The 24,541-nt window shown below is 36.8% G+C and overlaps 5 protein-coding genes across 9 annotated transcripts in view; 2 read left to right on the top strand and 3 right to left on the bottom strand.

The window, feature by feature from the left end:
• The window catches only part of kuz (zinc-dependent metalloprotease kuz), a 274,041-nt gene that overhangs the window by 149,306 nt on the left and 100,194 nt on the right, over nucleotides 1-24,541 (bottom strand). For 4 of the 5 annotated variants that reach the window (XR_016196387.1, XR_016196389.1, XM_089257268.1 and 1 more), the window contains exons 1-2: nucleotides 12,964-13,324; nucleotides 11,420-12,104 (exon numbers count right to left, since the gene is read on the bottom strand). Coding sequence is in view for 2 of the 5 variants with exons in the window: in XM_089257268.1 (XP_089113394.1) it covers nucleotides 11,420-11,483 (64 nt within the window). In the remaining 3 variants the exon portion in view is untranslated. Of the gene's footprint in view, nucleotides 1-11,419; nucleotides 12,105-12,963; nucleotides 13,325-24,541 lie in introns of those variants that run through there. The other variant, XR_016196388.1, reaches the window with a different exon arrangement.
• pim (pimples) lies at nucleotides 13,609-15,217 on the top strand. The gene is made up of 3 exons (XM_030386663.2): nucleotides 13,609-13,798; nucleotides 13,882-14,262; nucleotides 14,667-15,217. The coding sequence occupies exons 1-3, from the start codon at nucleotides 13,756-13,758 to the stop codon at nucleotides 14,909-14,911; spliced, it is 669 nt and encodes a 222-aa protein (XP_030242523.1). The 5' UTR covers nucleotides 13,609-13,755; the 3' UTR covers nucleotides 14,912-15,217.
• scat (VPS54 subunit of GARP complex scat) lies at nucleotides 15,684-19,373 on the bottom strand. The gene is made up of 2 exons (XM_018098379.3): nucleotides 18,725-19,373; nucleotides 15,684-18,654 (listed from the first exon to the last, which is right to left on the bottom strand). The coding sequence occupies exons 1-2, from the start codon at nucleotides 18,955-18,957 to the stop codon at nucleotides 16,008-16,010; spliced, it is 2,880 nt and encodes a 959-aa protein (XP_017953868.2). The 5' UTR covers nucleotides 18,958-19,373; the 3' UTR covers nucleotides 15,684-16,007.
• FucTB (alpha-(1,3)-fucosyltransferase 10) lies at nucleotides 19,916-22,828 on the top strand. Its single transcript, XM_030386662.2, has 4 exons — nucleotides 19,916-20,356; nucleotides 21,467-21,876; nucleotides 21,937-22,114; nucleotides 22,186-22,828. The coding sequence occupies exons 1-4, from the start codon at nucleotides 20,120-20,122 to the stop codon at nucleotides 22,684-22,686; spliced, it is 1,326 nt and encodes a 441-aa protein (XP_030242522.1). The 5' UTR covers nucleotides 19,916-20,119; the 3' UTR covers nucleotides 22,687-22,828.
• Nucleotides 23,547-24,474, bottom strand: Fbp2 (Fat body protein 2). Its single transcript, XM_018098949.3, has 2 exons — nucleotides 24,115-24,474; nucleotides 23,547-24,049 (listed from the first exon to the last, which is right to left on the bottom strand). Exons 1-2 carry the CDS (start codon nucleotides 24,442-24,444, stop codon nucleotides 23,603-23,605), a joined length of 777 nt encoding a protein of 258 aa, XP_017954438.1. The 5' UTR covers nucleotides 24,445-24,474; the 3' UTR covers nucleotides 23,547-23,602.

Below are 24,541 nucleotides of genomic sequence, written 5' to 3'. Positions count from 1 at the left end.
CACCAACACGACCGCCTCAAGACACATGCGACCCGTTGCGCCGCGCTCTCGAATTACAATTCTCAACACCAACAGAAATTTATTATAACTTGGTCAGCGCGAATTGCCAGCCAAGCGTAATTTCATCAGAATGAAATTTTAGCCGTTGTCTCGGTCTCGTGTTCAATTTGCTGGAACAGCTGATTAAATCAGTTAGAAAATGAAAATAAAAGCTAAATAGAATAGTTAACTTTATAGAATTAACGAAGTTTCGATACACTCTATATGTGATTTATTAGAAGAAGGTACTTGTTTGAATTTAAACTTGGTTGATAAAGTTGAGTATAACAGAGATTTGAATATTTCTAAATTTGTATTGGATCCAACACTTAATGTATATTACAAAAATAAATAAATAAATATTTAAAAAATAAAATAATAATAAGAACATGAAACAAAAAACAAATTTAATGCTTTCAAATAAAATAAAAATATAAAAAAATAAAAATATAAAAAAATTAAAATATATAAAAACATCATAAAAAAAATAATATATAAAATAATACACTAAAATAATTTAAAAAAAAAAAATAATATAAAAAAAATAAATATAAAAAAAATATATAAAAAATAATTTAAAAACTACAAATTATAAATATCTTTACTTGAAATATATTGATTAATAAAATTCTATATCATAAAAATGAAATAAATATCATGTTCATTTTAAGAACATTATACAATTCATAATATTATATTATGTAATAACTACCATAATTTCGAAGCTCCCTAACTAACTTTCGCTTGATTATTTCCTTCTTTCTTTCGTCATCATGTAGTTGTAAACATATTGATTTGCAAAGACTTTATTCAATATTAGCCAGATTATAAAATCTGTAATTTCATTATACTTTACATCACAATATTCTTTGAACTCTCATACAAAAATGTCTATTGCAAAAATAGTTTACATATTTCTAGTTAAACTCAAGTTAGCTCTGTCTGTTATCAACAATACATAGACATTTTATGCACATTCCCATATATATATGCACTACTTCCAACATTCCGCCTGACAAACTCAAACCACCCTTTCAGCGCGCAGTGAACAAAATCCATGTAATTTCGTGAAATATTTTTCAAAGGAACACGAAACTTAATAAATTTCCCTCACTTGAACCCTTTTTATGGGCTCTGGTCTCTGGTCTCTGGTTGATTGCAGCTCGTTAATCAATTTTATGCAAATCAAATGAAACATTTCTCGATGGGTTGAAACGCTTCTCTTTCTTTTTTTTTTTTTTTGGTTTTGCTAATGGGAAATTATTTAGCAAAATTAAGCGGAAGCGAATGAAAAAGCAAAGCAACTTTCCACAGCTGATTGATTGATAAGCGAGCACATAAAAAGTACATAATTCAATGCTGAAAAATAACAGAACAATTTATTAAAGATAATATATATTTTTAGTTCACAATGAAATGTGAAAGGGTTGCAAGACAACTTATCCATGACTCTATGACTATGAAATGGGCTTTTTGCTTAGCTATTTATAATGCTTTTACCTTTTTGACTAGAAAATGCCTTGAACTTTGCATAGGTAAATAGCAGGCGCACACAAACACACAAATTTCGTTATCGATGGGCCAAACATTCCAAGATACGTTGCCACAACACTCGGTTGGGGCTGGTTCGGTCTGGTTGTGGATCTGGGTCTCGGTCGGGGTCTGAGTTTGACTTTGACACAACAGCTACAACCGCAGCAGTAGCAACAACAACAACAACAACAACAACAATTATTATTAACAGCAATCAGTTGTGCCGTGCTATGTACACAATGTGTGCCCCAAAGGCATAAAGGAAGCGACAGCCAGACACCGATACAGATGCAGATACAGACACCGATACAGACACAGATACATTTACAGATACAGATAGAGATATACACAGCTACAGTTACAAACAGTGACGCCGCCGCCGCCGCCACCGCATCGGCAGACATCCGAGACGCTCGCTATGAGCATAATGAGCAGCATTAAAACTAATGAAAATAAACTTTGCCACACAGCAGCTGCAGACAACGCAGCAGCTGAAGCAGTTCAAGCCGTTGCCGCACAATGCCCAAAAAAGCGCGCAGCACAAAAACTCGACTCGAGTCCTCAGCAACAGCAACAGCAGCAGACACAATAAAAATAAAAGCAACCCCAATACCTTTTTCTCTCTGTGTCTCCTGCTCTCTCTCTCTCTCTCTCTCTCTCTCTTTCTCTGTCTCTTGTAAGATATATGTGTATATATGTATGCCCACAGAAGGCATAACCCCAAGAATAAGAAAATTGCGAGACAAACTGAAATGGGAAAAACGCATAAAGACGAAGGCGGCAGCCAGAACAATGAAGTGCCAGGCAGACAACAACAGCAAACAAATTGGGCAAGATATAGATATACGAATTTGTGATGTCCTATATAGAAAAATTATATAGCATAAAAATAGAATGTGATATGCACTACGAATTATATAATATAAAATATTTTACATTATCATTTTAAAATGTTTACAAATCAGCAAACTTGAACTGCAAAAAGTATTTGATTCAGCATACAATATTTATTTATAGAAAAATAAAGTGAATTTACTATTAAAAAAAAAAAAAAAAAAAAAAAAAAAAAAAAAAAAAAAACTTAATTTCATTGTAATAATATATAAAAGAAAAAACAAAGTAAAAATACAATTGATTAATTAGTCAATTTAAAATCTCAGACTATGGCAAATAAACGCATACTACTAAGTTTCTTAATTAGATTAAATAATTTTTAACAAAACCAACTTCTACTTTAAAGAACAGAATTTTAAACTATACAGATATTTTTTAAGTTTTTGGTTTATTGAAATCTAAAATAATTTTATTAATTTTAATATTATATTAAATAACTTTTATAGTTTTATTTATATAGCAGCTCAATCATATAAACTTCAGCCTAATTTTTAAACGAATTTTTATTACATCATATTAAAAATAAAATAGATAAAAATTCGCCGATTTTTTTACAAATTCTAGTCTAGGCCAAATTATAAATAAGGTGATTTTTAATTAATTTAAAAATGTTTATTTATAATGTGACTAATTTTCTTTCAAGTGAAATTCAACAAACAAAAATATTCCCCCCTATTAAAGCAAATTCAATTAACTATTGGACATACCAAACTGACAATAAATTAATGATGCCACAACATCATCAAAATCAACCACAGACGCATAGTATCTTTCACTAAGAAGAGCATTTCTAGCTAAAAGCTTTGGCGTAAAGTTAAAGATATACAGCAGCAGCACAAGATACATTGAAAAGTAATTTTTGTTGTTGTTCGCATTTGGTTGATGGAGCAAAAGTTTTGCTGACTCCACGTGAAACTATTTGGCGCCAGTTTACTTAAAATGAAAATGAAATACATTTATTAATGTGCCATCCCAGCCAAAGCGAAAAACACCTAGGAAAAGCTGAAGGAAACAAAAGGTAGAAGCCAGCCTTGCTCTGCACCTTGTCGTATCTCTGTTTTGGTCCTACACAATGTATCTGCGTGTGAGTGAATACCAAATAGACAAAAACAAAATAGATGCACATAATTTGCCGTGTGTTAAATGAAAGTCGCCAAACAGCTGTCTGCACTCAGCTGCTGCGTGTGAGAGTTGTGATAATGTGACTTCTAGTTTCTAGTTGTATACCCTGTAAACATAGTTAACCTCTAGGGATTTTCTGTATTCATAATATATATGAGAATTTTATTGTCAATGTTTCTGATTTTGCGTGCTTTTCTAATATTGAATTTGTAAACTTATTATTATGTAATAATTATATTAATATTGCGTGAATTTTTTTTTAATATAAGTTTTTTAATATTATTTTTTTTATTTTTTTATATATTTTTATTTTATTATTTTTATATTTTTTTTAATTTTATTTTTTTTTTGAAGTACTATTTTTGGTTTTTGTTTTCTTTTTCATATTTTCTTTTTATTTAATAATATTGTTTTATTTTATTTTTTATATTATCTTTTACATTCTTTAATTTTTATTTTAATATTTAATATAATGATAATAAATTTTTTTATTATTATTATTTTGTTATAAAATCTTTTTTATATTAACTTTTTTATATTTAATATATTTTATACATTATTATACATAATTGGAGCGCATCAGTTAGTCGTGCAGCCCAAGGCCATGAAACAGTTTCATTTTTCTGTTTTCGGGCTTTGGCCCTTTTTTTGGGTATTCTCAGTCACATTTCGCATTCGTATCTATGGTTGAGAGTCTGTGCATAATGTATCTATATCTGCGCAATGTCCAATGTTTGTTTGTGTTTTTCTCGCTCGTAACTTGACTTGACTTTCATTATTTACTCCCTTAGGCCGCTCCCTTTACGCCAACAGGCAAACTTTTCTTCTCTTTCTCTTACCGTTTCATTTTATTATTTTTTATTCTTGTTTTCCCTTTGTCTGCTGTCTGTTTGTTTATTTGTTTGTTTATCTGCCTGTGGTATGTGGCTTACCGCGTTGCTTTAATAATTTAATTAAATTTTTTCTGTGCTACCGCATTCTCTATGTGAGGCACTTTGATTGTTATTTCGGCCATTTGGCATAATGAGGCAGCATAATTTGCACATAAAAGCTAATTTAGGCGCATTTTTAGTTGGCAGCTTCCTTATTGAATTACATTGCGTTAACACAGATACACACGCATACACACACACACAGTGACACCCACACATCGATAGCTCGTAGTAAAGTGCCCTCGTCGGGTTAGCTAAAGCCTTTGCCACAGCTCCTGGGGCAAATTGAGTAATATTCAAATATCGCAAGTAGTGCCAAAGGCTTTGAAACAACCCATCAAACAAACACCTGGCATCTACCGTTCTTGTCATGGCAATCGGTATCTGAAATAATTTATTTCACGCCTTGAGCTAATCAAATGCCAAAACATCAAGTTCGCTCGCAAAATGCGAATGGGGCTTAATAATCGATTCGAGATTGAAATTCCGCGATTTGAGCTGTCAGAGAAAATCGAATATACATAAATTTCTATCTATTTCTGTTTCTATTTCTATTTCAATCGCTTTAATAGATGTTCGCAAGAAATTTAATTAAATAGAAATCTGTTTACACTCGTCAAATATTTCAAGTTTTAAAGATAACGTTAAATTTTATGGAAAATATATTTCAGCAAAAATCAGCAAAAGCTCTTTGCGAGCTTTCTGAGACTTTTATTGGAATTTCTGGTATTATCATACGATATGAATAAAAAAAATAAAATAAAAAAAGACGCTTTTTGGAAAAATACTACTGAAATTTCTAAAATATTTATTTTGTAATTTAATACAATATTATTTTAAATATAATTTATTTTATATTCAAATATTATTTGTTTTATATATATGATATTATATTCACATATATTATATAATTTACAAAATCTGAAATTAATGTTTACAAATCCAGACTTTACCATTTTACTTAAAAATTCACATGCAAACATATTTAAATTTTACAATAAAAGTTGTCAGTAAGAGCTGCCTTAATGTCGTTTGTTAATGTCAGAAATACAACAGAAATATCCAGCTGTGATTCAGAAAGACTTATAGAGGATTTATGCCTGGATTCGAATGCGACTTTATATTAATATATATATATATATCTACTTGCTTTTTGGCATTGCTGTCGTTGACTTAGTAACCGCATTTACGCATCCTGTGACACTTAATTCAAATCCAATTGCCAGAATAACCAAAGCAACGCACAAACCATTAAAAAAAAAAAACATGGATAAAGAAAATATCACAATCCTGTTTTCGTTTTTATTTTATTTTTTTTCTGCTGTTTTTTTGGGGGGATCACAGAATATTGCAATTGTGAGTTGGCTGGTTTTATCCTGTTACCTGTGACAGGTAACGACGCACACGTGTAAGGTGCGCAGCGCACCCTTTTACCCAAACCAGCTTCGTTTACATTCAGGGCTTGTCAGGCGTTTGGCAAGTCACGCCCTTTTATTAAAGCCACTCATCAATTTTGAAGCAGCAGCCAAAGCGCTTGACATATGCAGCCAGCTTAAAGGATTTATCAGCAAGGTATTCAAATATATATGTATATAAAGGTATATACGATTCTATATCTCTATACATATGCACCTCTATGTATGTTATATGTGCGTGACAATGAATGTCATCTGGCATTGCATTGCCTGCCGAGTGGTGAGTGTAACACATTTGCAGCATAGCTACCGCATGTATCTGTCAGATACAAAACAAATAGCTGCAGATATATTGGGCCAGCAGTCAATCATATGTGGGGAAATCGAAAAACGAGAGGACACCAAAAACGAATTGAGGAAATGGGGCCACGGCACAGCAGCTAGAAATGGGCTGGCATACGCTGGTGGCGGTGGGCGCGGCTCGGTGCTCGGTGAGCGCTGCTTGATAGGTCATGGGTTATGGCTGTGTATATCTTCTTTTTGTTTGCCTATTGCACTTGACACGTACCGCAAATAAAAACAAGAAAGTTTTGCTATCTTTGCTGTAATTGAATTCGTTATACCCTTGCAAAATTGGTACACAAAAGTTATGTATATAAGGAATAACCGTTTTGCCATATACTGCAAGTTTGTAATATAATACTAAAAAATACGTTTATGAATCAAATATTTAATATTCATTTAATCCTTTTTTACTGTATTCAATTATTGCAACAAGTATTTGTATAAAATATATATATATCAAAATTGTATTTCGTAGTCTTCACAAGCGTATCAACAGAACCAAGATACGTTTAGTTAGTGTATTAAAAGCTTTCTTAAAATGTGTAAAGTTTGTCTCAATTTTCATTGTCTTTATTTCAGTCCTGCCTTTTGTCTTCCTGCGCTCATTTGTGATTTACGACAAATTGCCAACGCGTTTGCCATATCGGAAATATAATATATATATATATATATATATATATATATATATATATATATATATATATAACATTTTTTAAACGGCAGTCAGCAGCTGCTTATCAAATAAAATATTTATGTATATATGTATGTGCGCACACAGCAGCTGCGCTTCGAGATTTCCCTTGCGGTTTACCACATTTTAAAACGGCAGCAGTGATAATTGTGTGTGTATGTGTGTGAGTATGTGCATAGACTTGTGGCAATTAGTGTATAAGCTTTATATGCGGTTGCATGACGCACTGTCAACTCGTTAGCATTTTAAACTAGCTTCTGAACTGAGGTTAAGGTTTATCAATTATTATTTTATTATTATTATTGATTTAATTTTACTTTTTAAGGCGAGTATGCAGCAAGCAAAGCAAAATGTGAATGGGCAAGAATTGTGTATACTTTATATATATTTAATAAATATTTTGCTGACTTTGACACTAATTAGTCATTCAACTTTGAGCCGAGTTCACATAAATTTAATTCTATTTTTACACTTTGTATTTCCAGTTTGATTTCCCAAACGTATTTAATGAACAATAATAATAATAATAACGGATTAAGTATAACAGAAAAAAAAGCAAATGCCTTTATTTTGTTCATTTTTTATTCATTCTCAATTTATGTGAGCTGAACAAAAAAATGAATTTATAATTCATTACGCTTATGTATTTATGTATTCAGGCGTTTGATTACAACAAAATGTTTTCAAATGCGCTGAATTTTTTTAGTTTTGTTTGCTTTGCTGTGAACTATTTGCGTTTAATTGTAATTAACAAAAATAAATGTGGTTTTTGTTATTAATAAATGCAATCATTTACATCAATTTGTTTGCATAGCTCTTAGGCAAATAAATGGGAAATGCATTTTTCTGATTGAATAATCGAATGCTAATGTTAATGACATCACGAATATCAATATTCTATAACAAATTTAAAAGAATGAAAGAATATAAAATTTAAGTTTTACATAAATTTATCATCATCAGATGAATCAGTAAAACTTATCTAGACTTCGCAAATGCGATCCGTAAACAACAATAATTCATTAGAAATTATTTATCAAACTCTTCCGTTCAAAATTAACATGAGAAGCGAGGCATAAGAATGAAAAAAAAAGAAGAAGAAAACATACAAAGCGACATGCAATAAGTGCCACCAAAGAAGATAAGTAAAACGAGTATTTGTGCTCAGTAGTTGCTGTCGGACTGAATCTGTATCTGTATCAGTATCTGTATCTCTATCTGAGACTGTTGCTCTTGCTGTATTTATGTGTTGTAGCTGTTGCGCTTCCGCTGTGGCCGGTCACTTGGTCAAGCGAGCGTACGAGTACACGAGACCATGATGCGGGGGGCGGGGCAAATAACCACAGACTAAGAGTAAGCAGAAGACGAAGATAAAAGCCAAAGGCAAAGGCAACTGCTACCGTGTGAGCCAAAGCAGCCAGACGCAGAAAAAACCGAGCTCTATCTGTATCTATATTTGTATATTATCTGTATTTTTATTTTTATTAAGTTGTATCTGTATTTGTAACTGTATCTGTATCTGTAACTTTGTATCTGTATCTGTAAGTGTAACTGTATCTGTATCTATATATGTATATGTATCTATATATATATATATATATATATATATATATATCAGTATCTGTATCTATATGTGTATCTGTATCTGTATCTACATATATCTTTATTTACATATGTATCTTTATATGTATATGTATCTGTATCTGTACAGCTGGGTCGGTATCTGTATCTTTATATGTATACGTATATTAATATGTATATGTATCTTTATATGTATCTGTATGTGTATCTGTATCTGTATCTGTATCGGTATCGGTATCTGGGTCTGTATCTGTATCTTTATATGCATATGTATCTTTATGTGTATATGTATCTGCATGTATACCATTACCTTTTTATCTGTATAAGTATCTTTACCTTTTTATTCGTGTCTAGTATCAGTATAGAGCTTTCGATTTTATATAGCAGCATGAATTTTTTATTTGTTTATCATTCGGTATACAAGACGTTGACCCTAACGTTCGATACGTACGATAAACATTTCGTACTCAATGCGAAATTTTCTTTCGGCCCCTTTGTCTTCTTCTTTTCTTTCTTTTTTTTTTTTTTTAGATTAGCCGGCAAAAACGAGTGGATTAACCGGTTTTCACTTGGCTTATTGTTGTCTCGGTTGACGTTTCTGTTGTTGTTATTGTTGTTGTTTGCTTTTGGTTGCTTCACACAGCTAATTAGCTGAGTAGTTGTTGCTGTGTGTCTGCTGGCTTGGAGAGCTGCCCGCCCGTATTTTGTAATGCTTGACCAGCAAATTAAGGCAAGTGGCTTCTAATTGCCATACTACATTATTTATTGTTTCGTGTGTTATTTTTAGATGAAGCTTGACTTTTATTTTGCTAATATTACACATCTATTTGGGTTGTTAATAGACGAAAAATCTTTAATATACCTTAATTATTGCTGGAATATATTTAGTTACTATTTTAAAATTTCATTTTCCACTAATGATTTTTTATTTATATTTATTTATGGTTCTTTTTCCTTTTTTTTAAATATTTATATATGATTTAAATTAAAAAAATAAATTTTCCATATATGTATGTATGTATATACATGTATAAATATATTTATATACATGCGTACACTTGTTTAATAAGCCCTGCACCCAAATAGCACTTGACTGTGAACACAACAATAATTAGAGTCATACAAAAGCCACAATAATACAGATAGAACTCGGCGTGGGGCGCAAGAGTATTGTGTAGAGTGCAGAGCTGAGGGCGTTACGAATGCCCAAGACCCATAGACAATAACATTGAAATAAATGCTCAATCATGCAGAAATTAAGTTAACATTTTCATAAAAGCACACAAATAATTACGCTCTCTGTGTGGGGGTTTGGGGGTGGCATGAGTAAAGAGGGTGGGTTTGGTATACGATTCCTTTTTGTACTCTTATAATTTTAGTACCCACTTTCCTAATTACTTGGCATTGTTCTTTGTATTACTCTTATTTCACAAACGACGACTGCATTTAATCGCTTTGCTTATTTATGTGCGTCTGTTATGTGCCTCTGTGTGGACGTATTTATGTGTGTGCGTGTGTGTGTATACAGATGAAATTTATGGTTAGCTTTACTCAAATGGGTTTTTCCTCAGAATTTTATTGAATTTAATTTGCCTTCTAATTTGAGAATTTTTTCTTATGTATTTTGCAGTCAGCCTTAATGGCTTTTATATATTGATTCGTATAAATTTAATATTAACATGCCAAGAAAAAAATTATGTAATACTAATAAACTATTATTAGTATTTTTCTTCTTTATTTTATTTTTATTATTACAACCAATATTACTTTTGATAATTTTGTAAATTAAAAATAAATAATTTAATTGTTCGTTTACTTGTTATATTTGATATTTTCTTCCATTTATTCGGGTAAAGTTCTATTTAGTTTTTTTTTTTTTTTTTTTTCATTTTAAATTTTTTTAAGAATAATAGAAAATCTATGCATATTTTTATTACCTTTTTTTTATTTTATTGCAAATCTGTGTTTATTTATTCATTTTTCAAAATTTATTTTACAATAAATGAACTTTTTTCCTTTGAGATTGAGATTATTGAGATTACAATATTCATTTTCTAGCAGCTTTTTTATTTTTTTTTTTTAAATTTTTTTTTTTTTTATTTTATTTATTTATTTATTTTTTTATTTTTTTTTTTTTTTTGTTCTCTTCATCTTTTACTTTAATTGAATGCCTGCAAAAAATAGTATTTCCTTTCTAGGCCCATCTGTGCGTCATGTTCTAAGGCTCTCAACAAATTTCTTTGTAAACTTTCAACAAAATATAAGCGAAACACTTTACTTTTAAGGCCATAGAACTTTGTTACAGCTACAAAATTTTACAGCTTCTACAAAACGTGCCTCACAATCAAGGTTTTAGCAACAGCAACCGCAGCGACAGCGGGAGCTACCATGACAGCAGCCGTCTTTGCAGGTGAAACAATAGATACGCTTTGCTCAGCCCGCAGGTGTCAAGGTCTTCACAATAGCAGCCAGTTGTCTCATGCAGATATATCTATCTACCTATATACCTATATATATACACAGATGTATCTATACATTCCGGCATATATTAACGAACTGACTGTGTGAAACTGAGATCCGAACAAAGCTCATGTTAAATAACGCTCGAGTTGAGTCATACGAGAGTTATGTGTACGGAAATCAAATAAAAAACCGAATATATATATATGGATCACGTATTCTTACGACTTTTGGAGAATGAGAAAAATGTAAATCTTAAAAAGGCGTTGAGTACGATTCCATGAAAACAACGTTTATATCATATGTTGTTTATTATACTTTAAAAATCCATTAATAAATGAACAACAAACGGGCATCTTTAAATTATGTAAATACATTCTTTTATATTTGCACACAAGATCACTTACCATTTACGATGATAATGAAAATGATCGACATGAAAACTATATTTAATCCACATGTTGATGACATTATATGCAAATGGTATCCAACGTGTCGAAAGATGTGAAATCCTTAAGTTTTCTGAATTTAATATTTTTTTATTTTTATATATTTTTATTCACTTCTATTGGCAGTAGTTTAATTTGATTTTGGTTGTGAGAGTTTTGATCGAATCTCACCTAACTGCAACAAATTTCCACTTTAACTTGATTTCCATTTAAAATTTACTATTTTCACACATATCCACACACGCACACATATAAGAGCACCATCAAATTTTACACCACTTTTAGCACTCACGAACTTTTGTTTACTATTATTATTACTTTTTTTTTCTCCTTTTTTTTTTGGGTTTTATGATTCTTTATTTAATGCGATCTTATTTGAACACCCGTCACGTACACTGTAACAATTTTATATATAATGATTTATGATTTTTATACATCACTTTTCACTTTTTCGCTACTATTATTATATATTCCTCCTCTTTTTTAATTTTTTCCCGTAAAAATCAATGGAAAAGAAAACGAAAAACCGAGAAGAAAAAAATCACCGCAACGCGTTCGAAACGAAATTTACAGTTTTAAAATTTTTAACAAAGTTGTTGCTGTTATTGTTGTTGGAGATGTTTTTGCGGTTATTGTAGCAGAGCTGTAAAATAAGAAGATAAGAAAGAGGTAAGTGGGGAGCAATGTGAATGCAGCAGCTGTTGCTTGCGTGAGTGTCTTTCGAGTTCTTGGCTGTCTCAAGTCGTCAGCGTAAGAGAGATAGACAATATAAGTATTGAGTGGTGAACTAGGTAACATACACGTAAACACACACACCGCCAAATATTTGAATTTATGCTTTATATTTAATAGCGGCTGGTTTAATATTTTTTAATATCTACAGCAAAAATAATATATTACAATCACCACTCTCTTCTATACTCATTAAATAAACATAAACTAGAATATAAAACACTCACAAACATGACTCAAAACAAAACTCACTCAACAGAACCAATTGAGTACGCGCACAATCGAGAGACGCCACGACAGAGTGAGAGAGTGAAAGAGTGAAGTTAAGCAAAAGAGAGCGCATACTCATTGCAATTGCATAGAATTTTTATGTTATTGTTGATTGTGCGCGTTTATTTTGTTATTGTTGCTGCGGCATAAACAAATGACTTGTTTTAAAATAAAACACCGAACTATAACAAATATAAACCAAAATAAAAGCATACTGATTGGAATTGGATAAAAATTTATGTTAATATTTCGGATTTTTTTCTGCGGTACAAACAATGAAGGCGCTGTTCAAACAGCCGCCGCTATAAACAAACATTTTTGTATTTATATTTTCACATATTTGGGTGTGATTTTAGATTCTAAAAAGGTTTACATTTCACAGTTTTGTGATGCTAATTAAATATTGTTATGCCGCGTTACTCATTGCCTGTTACACACACAGGCACGCACATTCACTCAGTCACTCACTCACACACACAAACACACGCGAGCATACTTACATGTTTGCTTATGCTTTGTGTATGTTGTTCTCTTATGTTGTTGTTTTTGTGCGCGCATTAAATGCGTTGAAATGCAGCCATTTTGTCTTGCAATTGGCACTCACACACACGTTCGGCTGTTGCGATTTTGTGTATTATTTATTGGTTTAATCGCCAGCCACGAATCGCTAAAATAGCCGCCGCATATTCATGTTATTGGATTTTTTAGATCTTGTTAATTTGTTAATCCAAAAACACGCACAAACACAGAAACACGCGCGACGCAACGACGAATCATCAACGGCTTTCCCGAGATTTTACTACGCAACCGACGCACGACCTACCCGTCCAATGGTCTTTTTTGAACTCAAGAGCGCGACCAGAACATAAACAGTTTACCCTCATTTCATGTTATTAAACATTTGCCTTTTTGAGTACAACAGCATGTTAGACCGCTGTTAATAAACACCTCGATGGCGGGCAATTTATTTATTGCATATTTATGATAAAGAGAGGAGCAGTTATCAAATTTTTTATTTCAGATTTAATTATTTTTTCTCAAAATACTTAAATAATTGTAAGATTAACTAATTGTGGGACATTTATACGACAAGTGGTGGAACATTTTGTATAAAATCTTTGGTATTTTTACATAGCCAACTACGGTCACATTGCACTTGTAGAGCAACTCTGTTTTCATATGAAGCAATAATTTTTGAGCAGCTTGGCGTCGTTATAAGTAAAATTTATTAACAATATACAAACAAAGCGCCTGACTTGTTAATTTAAACAGTAAAATAAACTGTATATGAAATGGCTCAAATCTGGATGGACAACGAAAATGCGGGTGCACACAGTAAGTGAAAAAAAAACGCGGAAAATACGCAGTGTTCTTTCTTAGCGCCGTAAATTGAAAATTCGTAACTTATATCTTTTTAGTGTTGCCCCGTTCAGCGCGCAAAGCCATGGGCGACAATTCACTGCAGCAGTCCGCAAAGAAGAGCGTGCTTGGCAAGTTGGACAACATGTTGAACAATAAATCGCATATGACGCCCTTCAAAGGCGCCAACACGAAATTTCCCGCTAGTTGCGCGCCAAAAATTTCCCTTTGCAAAGAAACGCTGCAGAAACAGCATCGGAAGCTGCCCCAAAAGGCGGCGGCGTCCCAGCAGCTGCTGGAGGCGCAGTTCAAGGCGCCGCAGTCGGTGCCGAATGTGGCGAACGATCTTTATGCTAAATCTGCCGACTCCACTAATGACTTCGATTTATACGATTATATGGATTTCCCCTCAGAGAAATGCTTAAACAATTGCCAGAAACGTGAGTTCAATTAATTTAGTATATAATATTCCATTGTCCTATTCTCTCCTATTCTACACGGTTACATTCTCCTCTGTAATTTTTCTTCCCTCTTTCTCTTTTCTTTCACATTCTTCCGCATTATTCTCTGTTATTCTCTTCTCCCTTTTTTTCTCTCATAATCCTTCGTTCTTTTTTTTGCTACTCTTTTTTATTCTGCCCTTTATTTTCACTTTCTTTCCACATCATTCTCTTTTATTCTTCCGATTCTTCCTCCTTTTAATTTCTTTCTCTTTCCTTATTTTCTCGTTTGTTGTCTTTCCACTTCTTCTTGTCTCTCCTCAACACTCACACCATCCTCTGTTACTGCTCTATTCATCTTTTCCTTATCAAGTCTTCTGTTCTCATCTCATCTCATCTTTCAGCAATCACATTTAAGAATTTCGAACCCATGATCAATGAGGAGCTCATATCTAAATTACTGAACACAATGGAAACGGATGAGGAAATTGTGGAAGATATCCCTATTCATCTCGATTTTGATGCTGACGATATAGACTGCCAGCCAATAACATATAAATCGAATGAAATCGAACCTCTTAAAGAAGATATATTCAATCCTCCGTTGCCATCTTATTCATATTTCACAGACTTCGAGTGGGAGCTTTAACAGAAAATCCTCACTAAATATGTTAGAATCAATTTTGTTTTAGTCATAATTTCTATATTTAAGTTAAAAAGAGACGAAAATTAGTTGTTAGCTGTACGAAGTATTTCTGTTATATGATATAGTTCTTCAATTTGACAAAGCTGTATGCATTTATGTAATAATTCAAATTTAGTATTATCCATTATTAACTAGAATTTTGAACTTAAATAGTTTTGATTTCAATGCGAAAAATTGTTTATTAATGTAGCGCATTTTGTTTGTAATTTGTATTAATAAAAATGTAACAAAACTTATATAAGCTCTTTATATTTGAGTCTCTTGAAATCCAAACTAATTTTAACTAGACTAAGATTTATAAACTTCCCTTTCATATATCATATATCATGCATGAATCCAATCTTATCTTAGTTATTTATCGTAATTATCTATTTATATGTCATGTCGAGGCTATAACGGCATATCTGGTACACCGAAATTTATATGCACGTAATATAATATCTATAAGCTGTAAGAAGCTGAAATTCAATCTAGAATATTCTTTAGAATCCCCAGAATATTCCTGGCAGAACACAATCTTTTATCTCAAATATTTAATAGGATTATTATACCCAACTGTTCAAGCATTTATTCTATTGGATTCTATTTAGTGAAAGCCCAAATTATAGTTCAACAGATATAAGTAAAAACAATACATACATATTTTCTGTTTATTCTAGCTCAGTGGGAATGGAATGGGAATATTCCATTATCCATTAATTAAAACATATAAATATCTCATATTATTTATATAATTTGTATTTGTTTATGGTTCATGGACTCAGCTTAAATCAGAAAACAAAACGTTTCGCTTAATTATTTAGTTAAGAGAGAGTTCTTTCTCTGTTCTTTAACTTAAGGATTTGCATAAATATACACTTGCAAAAATACAAAAATGTTCAGATACTGGAAATATTACAAGAGGTTAAATGCTTATATAAATAAAAACAAAGACGATTACACAACAAAAACAGGACAATAAAATAGAGACTAACGGAACGGAACGATCTTTGAATTGCTATAGATTTCATAAATCCGACAGCAATCGGTCAAGGGGCTCTCAGTACACCCAGATGTGCTCGAGTATACCGTTATCCAGCTGATCGGCGGGCAGCGCCTTGAGCGTACGCAACGTCTCCATGTAGAAGGTCAGCTCCGAGGTAACAACTCCGTGCTGCGGCCCCCCATTATTGTAGACATTCAGCTTGAGCAGCTGCTCCCGCAGCTTGTCCTTGAAATTGCGATGCACCACACCATAGATCTCATGGATCTGTGCCTCCGGCAGCACTCCGGCGATCGCCTCATGCAGCTTGACCAAATGCCTGGAAATATGACGAAATGTTTGCGAAGGAATCGGCGGCCGAGCATCCCATGCCTCCAGCTGTGCCGCAATCCGTTCCGATACGATGCCATGGATCTTATGCTCGATCTCCTTGATATGACCCTGATAGTCCCGCTCGATCGCCTCGTACCCGCTCATGCTCTCGAAATGATCCCGCAGCCGGGGCAGCAAATAGAGCACCAGCTGGAGCGCCCGCGACACCAGCGCCAGGTTCGTGCTCGTGATCGTCTTCAGTCCGGCCACGCGCATCGCTCCGGCGCCAATGATCAGCTGGCAGCTGCGCGAATTGAAGCAGCGCAAGAGATCTATGACGTTCCGTGAGTGGTATCCGGCCAGCAGGGGCAGACGCTGAGCACTGCCCCCATACTCGTACAGCATCTGGATGAGGAGCAGCGCCACGCTGACCAGAGCGAAGGGCTGCTTGCCCTCGACGAGGAGCACCGGATTGCCGGCCACGATGCCGCCGATGCCCGTGATGTGGCTGCTGCCATCCAGCGGCGCCTGCTTGGAGTAGTCTCCCGCGGACATTCTCTCGATAATCCGCTGGAATTCATGTGGTATGTCCACCTGGCGCCAGCGCTCCTGATCCAGCAGCAGGGCCAACTTTTGTTTGCGCTCCGCATGGAAGCGTTGTGCGTACCGCGAGGCCTGCACCTTCAACGCCAGCTGGAGCGGCACACTCGCCACCCCACAAATGCTGAGTGTGGCATCGCCAAACTCCTGCACCATCTGGGACAGCTGCAGCAGCTCCTGCTCCGTGGCCACGCAGCGCTCCAGGCTCTGTGGCGAGACAATATTGGCGCAACGCTCGTGGCAATAGTGGCAGACGGCCTGGAGCATCTGCTGGAGCTGCGCGCTGAGCTGCTCATGGTGTGCAGCACTGAGAAAGGCGTCGGCGTCGATGAGGTTGACGGCATGCTCGTGCGGATCGAGGCCACCGGCGGCAGCATCGGCCGTTTGCTGCATAATCGAAACCACCGCCTTGATCCGCTCCAGCACAGCGATCAGGGCGTGGCTGGCTCGCTGCAGCATGGCCAGCCACTCGGGCAGGGTCAAGTCCAGGGCCTGCTCGCCCGCCCCAGTCAGACACAGCTCCTGATCTCCACGAGAAAGGAGCTCAATGAGCAGCTGCTTAATGATCGCCCGAATCGTGGCGATCGCCTCCTGCTGATAGCTCTGCACGAAGCTGAAGTTCTGCTTGCGCAACAGCCCCATCACAATGGCCACCAGTTTGTCCTCCTCGGCACAGACGCTGTCGGACTCCAGATCCGCGTCGGACAGCGGGCGATTCAGATCGTTAGCTGCATAACGTTCGAATTCCGTAGTCAACATTTTATCAATTAGCTTCTCCATTTCGCCCAACTGCATGGGCAGGTGCTTGAAGCAGTGGACGCCCAGCAGCTCGGCTGCAAGAATCTCCTGTGTGGTGCTAATCAGATCTAAGGCGGCCACATAATCCTGTGTGCCCAGGAGCAACTGCAGCATGGGCTGCGTCTTGTGCACGGTGGCCATGAGCCGAAGCTTGTCCAGCGTCGTCTGATAGTGCTGCCGGCGCTGGGCGTAACGCATCACCCGGAAGCTGTCCGTAACGGCGCTGCCATGAAGCTGCGCCAAAGCCGACCGTAGTTGACGCACTTGCTCCGCCGCCTGCTGCATTTCCGCCAGGATCGCATGCTGTGTGGTCATGGCATGAAAGAACGCAGCCGACTTCTGGGCTACCTGCTGGGCAATGCGCACCTCCACTATGTCCAGGTAGTGGGAGAGCTGTTCCTGCAGCTGGCGTCCGAGCTGCTGGCGTTCTACGGGCGTGCCGCTGCCGTCTTTAGTGCTTTGCATATAGCCGGGAAAGACCTGGGCAAAGGTGGCCGGATGATGCAGCTGCAGCTGGGATTTCAGAAATATCTCCGGTACGGGCACAGGGCCCAAGTGCTCCGGCGTAGTCGTGGAAGGCAATTGTTGTTCCTGCTGCTGCTGTTGCTGCTGGCGCCTCTCGTGCCAGCGATAACGTTTCCCAATGCTTCCCACATAGACAGCGAAATCAGCATGCGTGATATCCGGCAGACGAGGATTGCAGGGTATTTGGACACGATCCACAAAGTGTTCGCCCCATTTTTTGGTAAACAAATTGCTCTGCTTGCCGCGCTGCGGATCATTGAGGACAGCGGGCAGATTCTGTGCCGCCGAATAGACGCCCCATTCGGGCGGCAGCTCACGCGTCTGCTGGTTCACATGATACTTGGCCACATGCGCATCATAGTCACGATCAGAGACGCCATCTAGTGGGAGAGAGGCGCAGACGCCATTGAAGCCATAGCGGCACACAAATGAGCCGCCTTCACGAGTGCAATGACGAGTGCGCAGATGACTGTGAGAGGTAGAGGCAGGAAGAGAGAACATGTAGAGAGTGGTATAAAGGATATTTCAGCTTCACTCACTTGATAAACTCTGCCACGCTCTTGAAATGCTCGCGTGTGCAGTAATAACAGTTCTGCCAGCTGGGCGCATTTACGCCAGATAAATTGAAATTCGAATTCGAATTCGAGGCGACAGAATGTTTGCGTTCAACATGTTCAGCCGCAGTTGTTGTTGTTGTTGCAGTTGTTGCAGCTGTTATTGCCGCTGTTGCTGCTGCTGCTGTTGTTGTTTTATTGTACTGAGCTGTGGCCATAACACATCCTTATTCCAGCTTGGACCCAATTTAATGTATTCTGTATATGTACATACATACGTATACATATGTATATGCAAACATGTATATATTTAGTTATATTTTCTAATTTTTTTCTATTTTTTATTGCCGAAATCTTGCCGCAAACGTTGACGTGTTATGTCAATATTTAACTTTATCTCTCGTTGCGTGCATCGCTCGATTCTTTATGTTGCATTTTGTCGCTTTGCCATTGGTTGCGGTTTTACTTTCTATTTAAATAGCTGCTACGAGCATAGCTCTTGTAGTTTAAATAATTTTGTTGTTGATTCGTTTTGGGCTTAAAATGTACAATGGAACAATATTATGATGACGTGATTCAGTGCTGGGCAGCGTTTAAAGTTACGGATCAGGGCAGTACACGTTCAAGCACATATGATGGCCGTGAGTGCATTACGTGTTTGAGTAAATGTATATTTTCTTTTCTTATAAAGTGACACTTAAATTGTTGCTGTGAGTACTTCTTATTTTATGAATTCAAACGGTATTACATATACTTCTTTTTGAGTCAACAAAGGAATAGGAATAGGCTGCGATTTGTCAGACATCATGTATGAGCTATTTTTTAGTAAATGGATATACTGCTTAATTGACACAATTGCACATCGCACATATTGTAACGTGTTGCAGCTGCTGTGTAGCCAACAGCGTTTGACAGCACTGATCAGAACAGCTGATTGTAACAGAAGGCGGTCTGTTAAGTAACCGAACGGCGTTCGAAGGTGTGACGTCACATTTTCGAATACCTGTGACGTTCCAAAAGAGCTATTATATAAAATTAAAACTAACTGCTCTGTGTAACCCAAAAATTATTTTAATAGTAAGCTGGTAAAGCGAACAATACTTAAAATAACAAAATATTAAACACTTGTTATACTTATCTAATATATTTAAACGAATTTAGTAAAAGCAGAGTTGGCCCAGCTTTTTCTTTTAAGGTCCACATCGTACCTATTCTAACTTTCTGCCACTGCTTTCAAGTGTTTCGCAGCACTGCACGAAACAGTTTCAATAAGAAGACGAGCTGTTGCAAAATTTTCGACAGTTTTACGCGCGCGCGTTCTTTAAACTGGTGGCATGCAGTTCGGACGTCTCCCACAAAAATTTTCAATATAAATGCACAATGCGACTGTGGCGCAAACGCCAGTTGCTGATTCTAACCGTCTGCTTCCTCTGGCTGTGGAGCGTGGCTCTCATCTATTGGTATGTTGTTAACCGCGAGAAGGACGACATCCGAGATCGTGTACCGCTGCTGCTCTGGTGGACGAACGATATGACCTGGCCGTACAACGAGTTGCGTCGCTGCGGAGCGCGGACATGTCATGTCACGAACAATCACAAAAAACTGCAGGAAGCCAGGGTGAGAAAGAAACGAATATACTTAGAGAGAGAGAGAGAGAGTGAGCAAGGGAAGCGATGTCGTTGCATCCGGCTTTTAGCTGATAAACAAAAATTTTTGAGAATGGGAAATCGGGGTATATTGATTTTGTTCCAATGTATGTAACAGGTAGAAGGGGGCTCGGCTTAAATTGCATATATGCATGCCCGTATAGATTTTAGAAGATGTAAGAACTAGATTTTTTAAAGTATAGGTAATTGCAAGTGAAGAATACAAAGATTTTATAAATTGCTCTAAGAATCTCAACATTTATTAAGCAAAACGTTACAATTAGCAATGCAAAGCAAATTTTCACACAAACATTGAAACCATTTTTATACCCTGAACCCATTGAAAATGGGAAATCAGGGTATAATGTTTTTGTGTAAAAGTATGTAACAGACAGGAGGAATCATCGCAGACCCCACAAAGTATATATATTCTTGATCAGCACGACGAGCTGAGTTGATATAGCCCTGTCCGTCTGTCCGTCCGTCCGTCCGTATTTTTTCGATAACTCATCCGATAATTTTGTTATCGAGAATAATCGAAAATTGATTTTGTTTTTTAAGTATCATCGGAGTACTATTAGACGTAGAGACTTCAGATTTACTGTGTATATATATATGATGAATACAGACATTTTGTAATCAACAGATTTTGGATACCACGCCCCCTTCGCCCCCAATTTGCAAGTATTTCAAGTACTAGAGACTTGTGCTTTAGAATGTACACACATTTTGACCATATGATTACGCTCCGAAAATTTCATTAAGATTGCATGTCTACAAAAAAAGTTATTCATCAAATAAATTCTCATACTGTTGCCCACACCGCAGCGTAGCCCAAGCGCAGTCGCTGCTTACTGCACAGTTAGCAGAGCGCGGGCGCGTGGGGGTGGATGCATATGTATGTATGTGTGCGTGCATAAAAGAAGTGCAAAATGATAAGAATATCAGCTTGGAGGGTTCAGGGTATCTCCTAGTCGAGCAGTATCGACTAGAGTCTTCTTACTTGTTTTAGTTGTTATACCCTGAACCCATTGATTCTCTTTTACCGGTTTAGTATTACATTTTGTGTGTTCTGTCACAGGGCATTCTTTTCTATGGCTCCAATTTGAAAACCTTTGACTATCCACTGCCACGTCGACGAAATCACCAATGGGGTCTGCTGCACGAGGAGTCGCCACGGAATGTGCCCTTTGTGCCCTACACTGAATTCCTGCAGCATTTTAATTATACGTCCACATTCAGCAGACACAGCAATTTACCTCTGACCACACAATATCTGCCCTATGCCAGCGATTTGAGTTCGATGGATTTCTTTCACTCCTTCGCGGATAAGGGTGTGCTGCAGTTTAATGATAAAATCGGTTCGGTGGTCTTTCTGCAAACCGATTGCAATACGATGTCCGGGCGAGAGGATTACGTGCAGGAGCTAATGCAGTACATACAAGTGGACTCATACGGCGGATGTCTACACAATCGGGATTTGCCCGCCAAGTGAGCAGGAGCTGCAAAATTCTATCTATGTACATTATGCCTTATATTCCTATCTTCCAGCCTACAACATGACTATTTAAACAATCTGTATTCGGATGAATTGCTGCTCTTCCTGTCATCGTATAAATTCATGATTGCCATCGAGAATGGCGTTTGCGAGGATTACATTACGGAGAAATATTGGCGTCCACTCATTGCTGGCATTATACCCATTTACTTTGGTTCGCCCAGCATACGCGTATGTTGGCATAGCCTATAAAATCCCATTATCTGTTTATAGCAACTATATAAACTGTGAACTTTTTTTAGGACTGGGAGCCGCACCCGAACTCCGCCGTTTTTGTGGATGATTTCGCCAATGCCTCCGCGCTGGCTGCTCACTTGCACTTTTTGGATGACAATGCTACAGCTTATGATTCGTATCGCAGCCACAAACTGAATCGCGCTAACCCAATTGCTAATCCGATGCTTTTGCAGCATTTGCTAACGCGTCGCTATCATGCTGGGCCGCAGAAAGAGGAGCTATCGCTGTTTCATAAGTTCGAGTGCCTCATGTGCGAGTATGCCACTTCCATGCTGAAGTCGCAGTCGGCCAATGAGAAGCATTACAGCTGTCCACTGCCTCCGGTCTATGCGCCACTGCAGCAACACAAGGAGCCCAAGTACGCAAGCGATTGGCGCTCCATGATGAATGTGGGTCGCTGTCAGGCACAGCTTCTGGACACATTCTTTCGGGCAAATCGCAGCTTCACATCAGCGGAATTTCAAAAGGAACTGAATCGAATGGTTCAACAAGAATTGTGCGACTAGAAACGACAAGCAACGCAAACAAAGAACTCAACTGCCTTATTTTGTAATCTTATAAGCAATATGTACTACACGGTAGTTAGTCTATATGTGGACTGACCAGCATTTAATGCAAGCTATATATAAATATGTGACGACCTTAATATAGTACACAATCTGTGTATATATCAGTTTAACAGCTAAACATATTTAATATGACAATATTTGCAGCCATCTTTAAATACGTGTGGCTTAGTGATATACATATATGAATACAATAATGCCAAAGTACATACATATAATTAGTTATAATAAATCATCGTGATCAACATACACACTTACACAGACACATACAACATTCCATATATGTGTAATTATAATTTAATTATAAATTTCACATATATATACACGTACATTCCATATATGTGTAATTATATATGTATGTATAAATATATATAAATTTCAAATATTTTAAAACCTATTTTAAATTTTTATATTGATTAAAAATTTTTTATTTTATTTTTATTTTAAAGATTCTGATTTACAATTACAGCTCCTGCGAACTGCGCAAATTTCATGTGCTTTATTTTGATACCTATTTAATATATATATCATATTGATGCTAGGATCAATACGATAATACGTTTTAAAAATTATTAAATAATAGTAAGTCAAAAGTCAGTGTTATATAGTATACATCTCACTCATATTAGCCCCTTTATCAAATGCAAATGATCAATTATAACCCAATTTTATTATCAAGCAAGTGCTTTTAGAGACATAATTGAATATTCAAATTCAATTTAAGTCATTTGCAGATCAAAGTACTCATCGTAGTCTCAAATCATCCCATGTTCTTCCGTTATGCACAAAGTATCTTCAGATTTGATTAGAACAAAACAAAAAGTGCTTTCTTTATTATTCGATATCGAAGTGTGGCTTACATCTGCCAGTGCATTTGAGGATTCACCTCCTTCAGCTGTCCCATGCTGACGATCCACATGCTGCCATTTTTCATCATTTCGATGGCCTTCATGATTTGAGTGGCCGCCTGCTCGGGCGTCTGATGCTTGGCACTCTCGATGGCCTCCACCATCGACTCGGAATGGCTCCAGGTGACATTGTCGCGCAGATTCATCATCATCTCGGTGCTGGTTAGACCTGGGCACATGGCCATAAACATAACTCCGGTCATCTGATAGATGCGCTTATCGCCCATCGAACGGGTGAATCCAATGACGCCATGCTTGGCCGCTGCATAGACGGCAAAGGCTGGTGCCGGTTCCAGGCCATAGACCGAGGACATGTTGATAACCATGCCGCCTTTGCCCATTTGCGTCTTGTCCATGTAGGGCATGGCCTTCATGGTCATGTGAATCATGCCCATCTGCAGAGAGAGTGAGGGATAGAGACAGTTAGTTTATGATGCATCCTCTGATTTAGTTTGCCTACCAAATTGACGCCCATCGTAGTCTCCACATCCTTGTCGAGCAGCACATCCTCACAGTTCAGCAGCACATCGATGTTGCCCATCATTTGTCCCATTTTCATCATCGCCTGCTCAATGGATGATTTGTCCATTAGATTCACCTGCATGAAGACGACCTTCACGCTGGGATTTTCCGCCTGAAGTTTCTTCATCATCTCCACGTTCTCCATGCGATGCATGATGCCAACCATTTTCATCTTCATCTGGCGCTGCATCAGCTGATGCATCAGCTGGAGTCCAATGCCCGTGAAGCCACCGGCGTAAACCACGTTCTTGCCCGACCAGTCGTACATCTTGCTAGATTGCTATGCCAAATGCAATTCGGATTGCGCCTTTTATATGGTGAGCGTCTGCTATATCACGAGCACATATATTATTATAATGCTGATT

This window comes from Drosophila navojoa, chromosome 3 (assembly GCF_054131105.1).
Source record: "Drosophila navojoa isolate 15081-1374.11 chromosome 3, UAZ_NAV_1.0, whole genome shotgun sequence".
Classification (NCBI taxonomy): Eukaryota; Metazoa; Arthropoda; class Insecta; order Diptera; family Drosophilidae; genus Drosophila; species Drosophila navojoa.
The sequence above is the reverse complement of the archived record's forward strand: the minus strand, read 5'-3'. Positions and strand labels throughout refer to the sequence as shown.

What these genes read in the sequence shown, in the direction of transcription:
- scat (XM_018098379.3), bottom strand. Translation starts at nt 18,957, where the DNA reads ATGGCCACAGCTCAGTACAATAAAACAACAACAGCAGCAGCAGCAACA. An exon ending in AGCGTGGCAGAGTTTATCAA is followed by an intron (nt 18,655 to 18,724) that starts GTGAGTGAAGCT and finishes TACCTCTCACAG; the next exon opens with TCATCTGCGCACTCGTCATT.
- Fbp2 (XM_018098949.3), bottom strand. Translation starts at nt 24,444, where the DNA reads ATGTACGACTGGTCGGGCAAGAACGTGGTTTACGCCGGTGGCTTCACG. An exon ending in CTACGATGGGCGTCAATTTG is followed by an intron (nt 24,050 to 24,114) that starts GTAGGCAAACTA and finishes CTCTCTCTGCAG; the next exon opens with ATGGGCATGATTCACATGAC.
- pim (XM_030386663.2), top strand. Translation starts at nt 13,756, where the DNA reads ATGGCTCAAATCTGGATGGACAACGAAAATGCGGGTGCACACA. An exon ending in CGAAAATGCGGGTGCACACA is followed by an intron (nt 13,799 to 13,881) that starts GTAAGTGAAAAA and finishes ATATCTTTTTAG; the next exon opens with TGTTGCCCCGTTCAGCGCGC. An exon ending in CTTAAACAATTGCCAGAAAC is followed by an intron (nt 14,263 to 14,666) that starts GTGAGTTCAATT and finishes CTCATCTTTCAG; the next exon opens with CAATCACATTTAAGAATTTC.
- FucTB (XM_030386662.2), top strand. Translation starts at nt 20,120, where the DNA reads ATGCGACTGTGGCGCAAACGCCAGTTGCTGATTCTAACCGTCTGCTTC. An exon ending in AAAAACTGCAGGAAGCCAGG is followed by an intron (nt 20,357 to 21,466) that starts GTGAGAAAGAAA and finishes GTTCTGTCACAG; the next exon opens with GGCATTCTTTTCTATGGCTC. An exon ending in AATCGGGATTTGCCCGCCAA is followed by an intron (nt 21,877 to 21,936) that starts GTGAGCAGGAGC and finishes CCTATCTTCCAG; the next exon opens with CCTACAACATGACTATTTAA.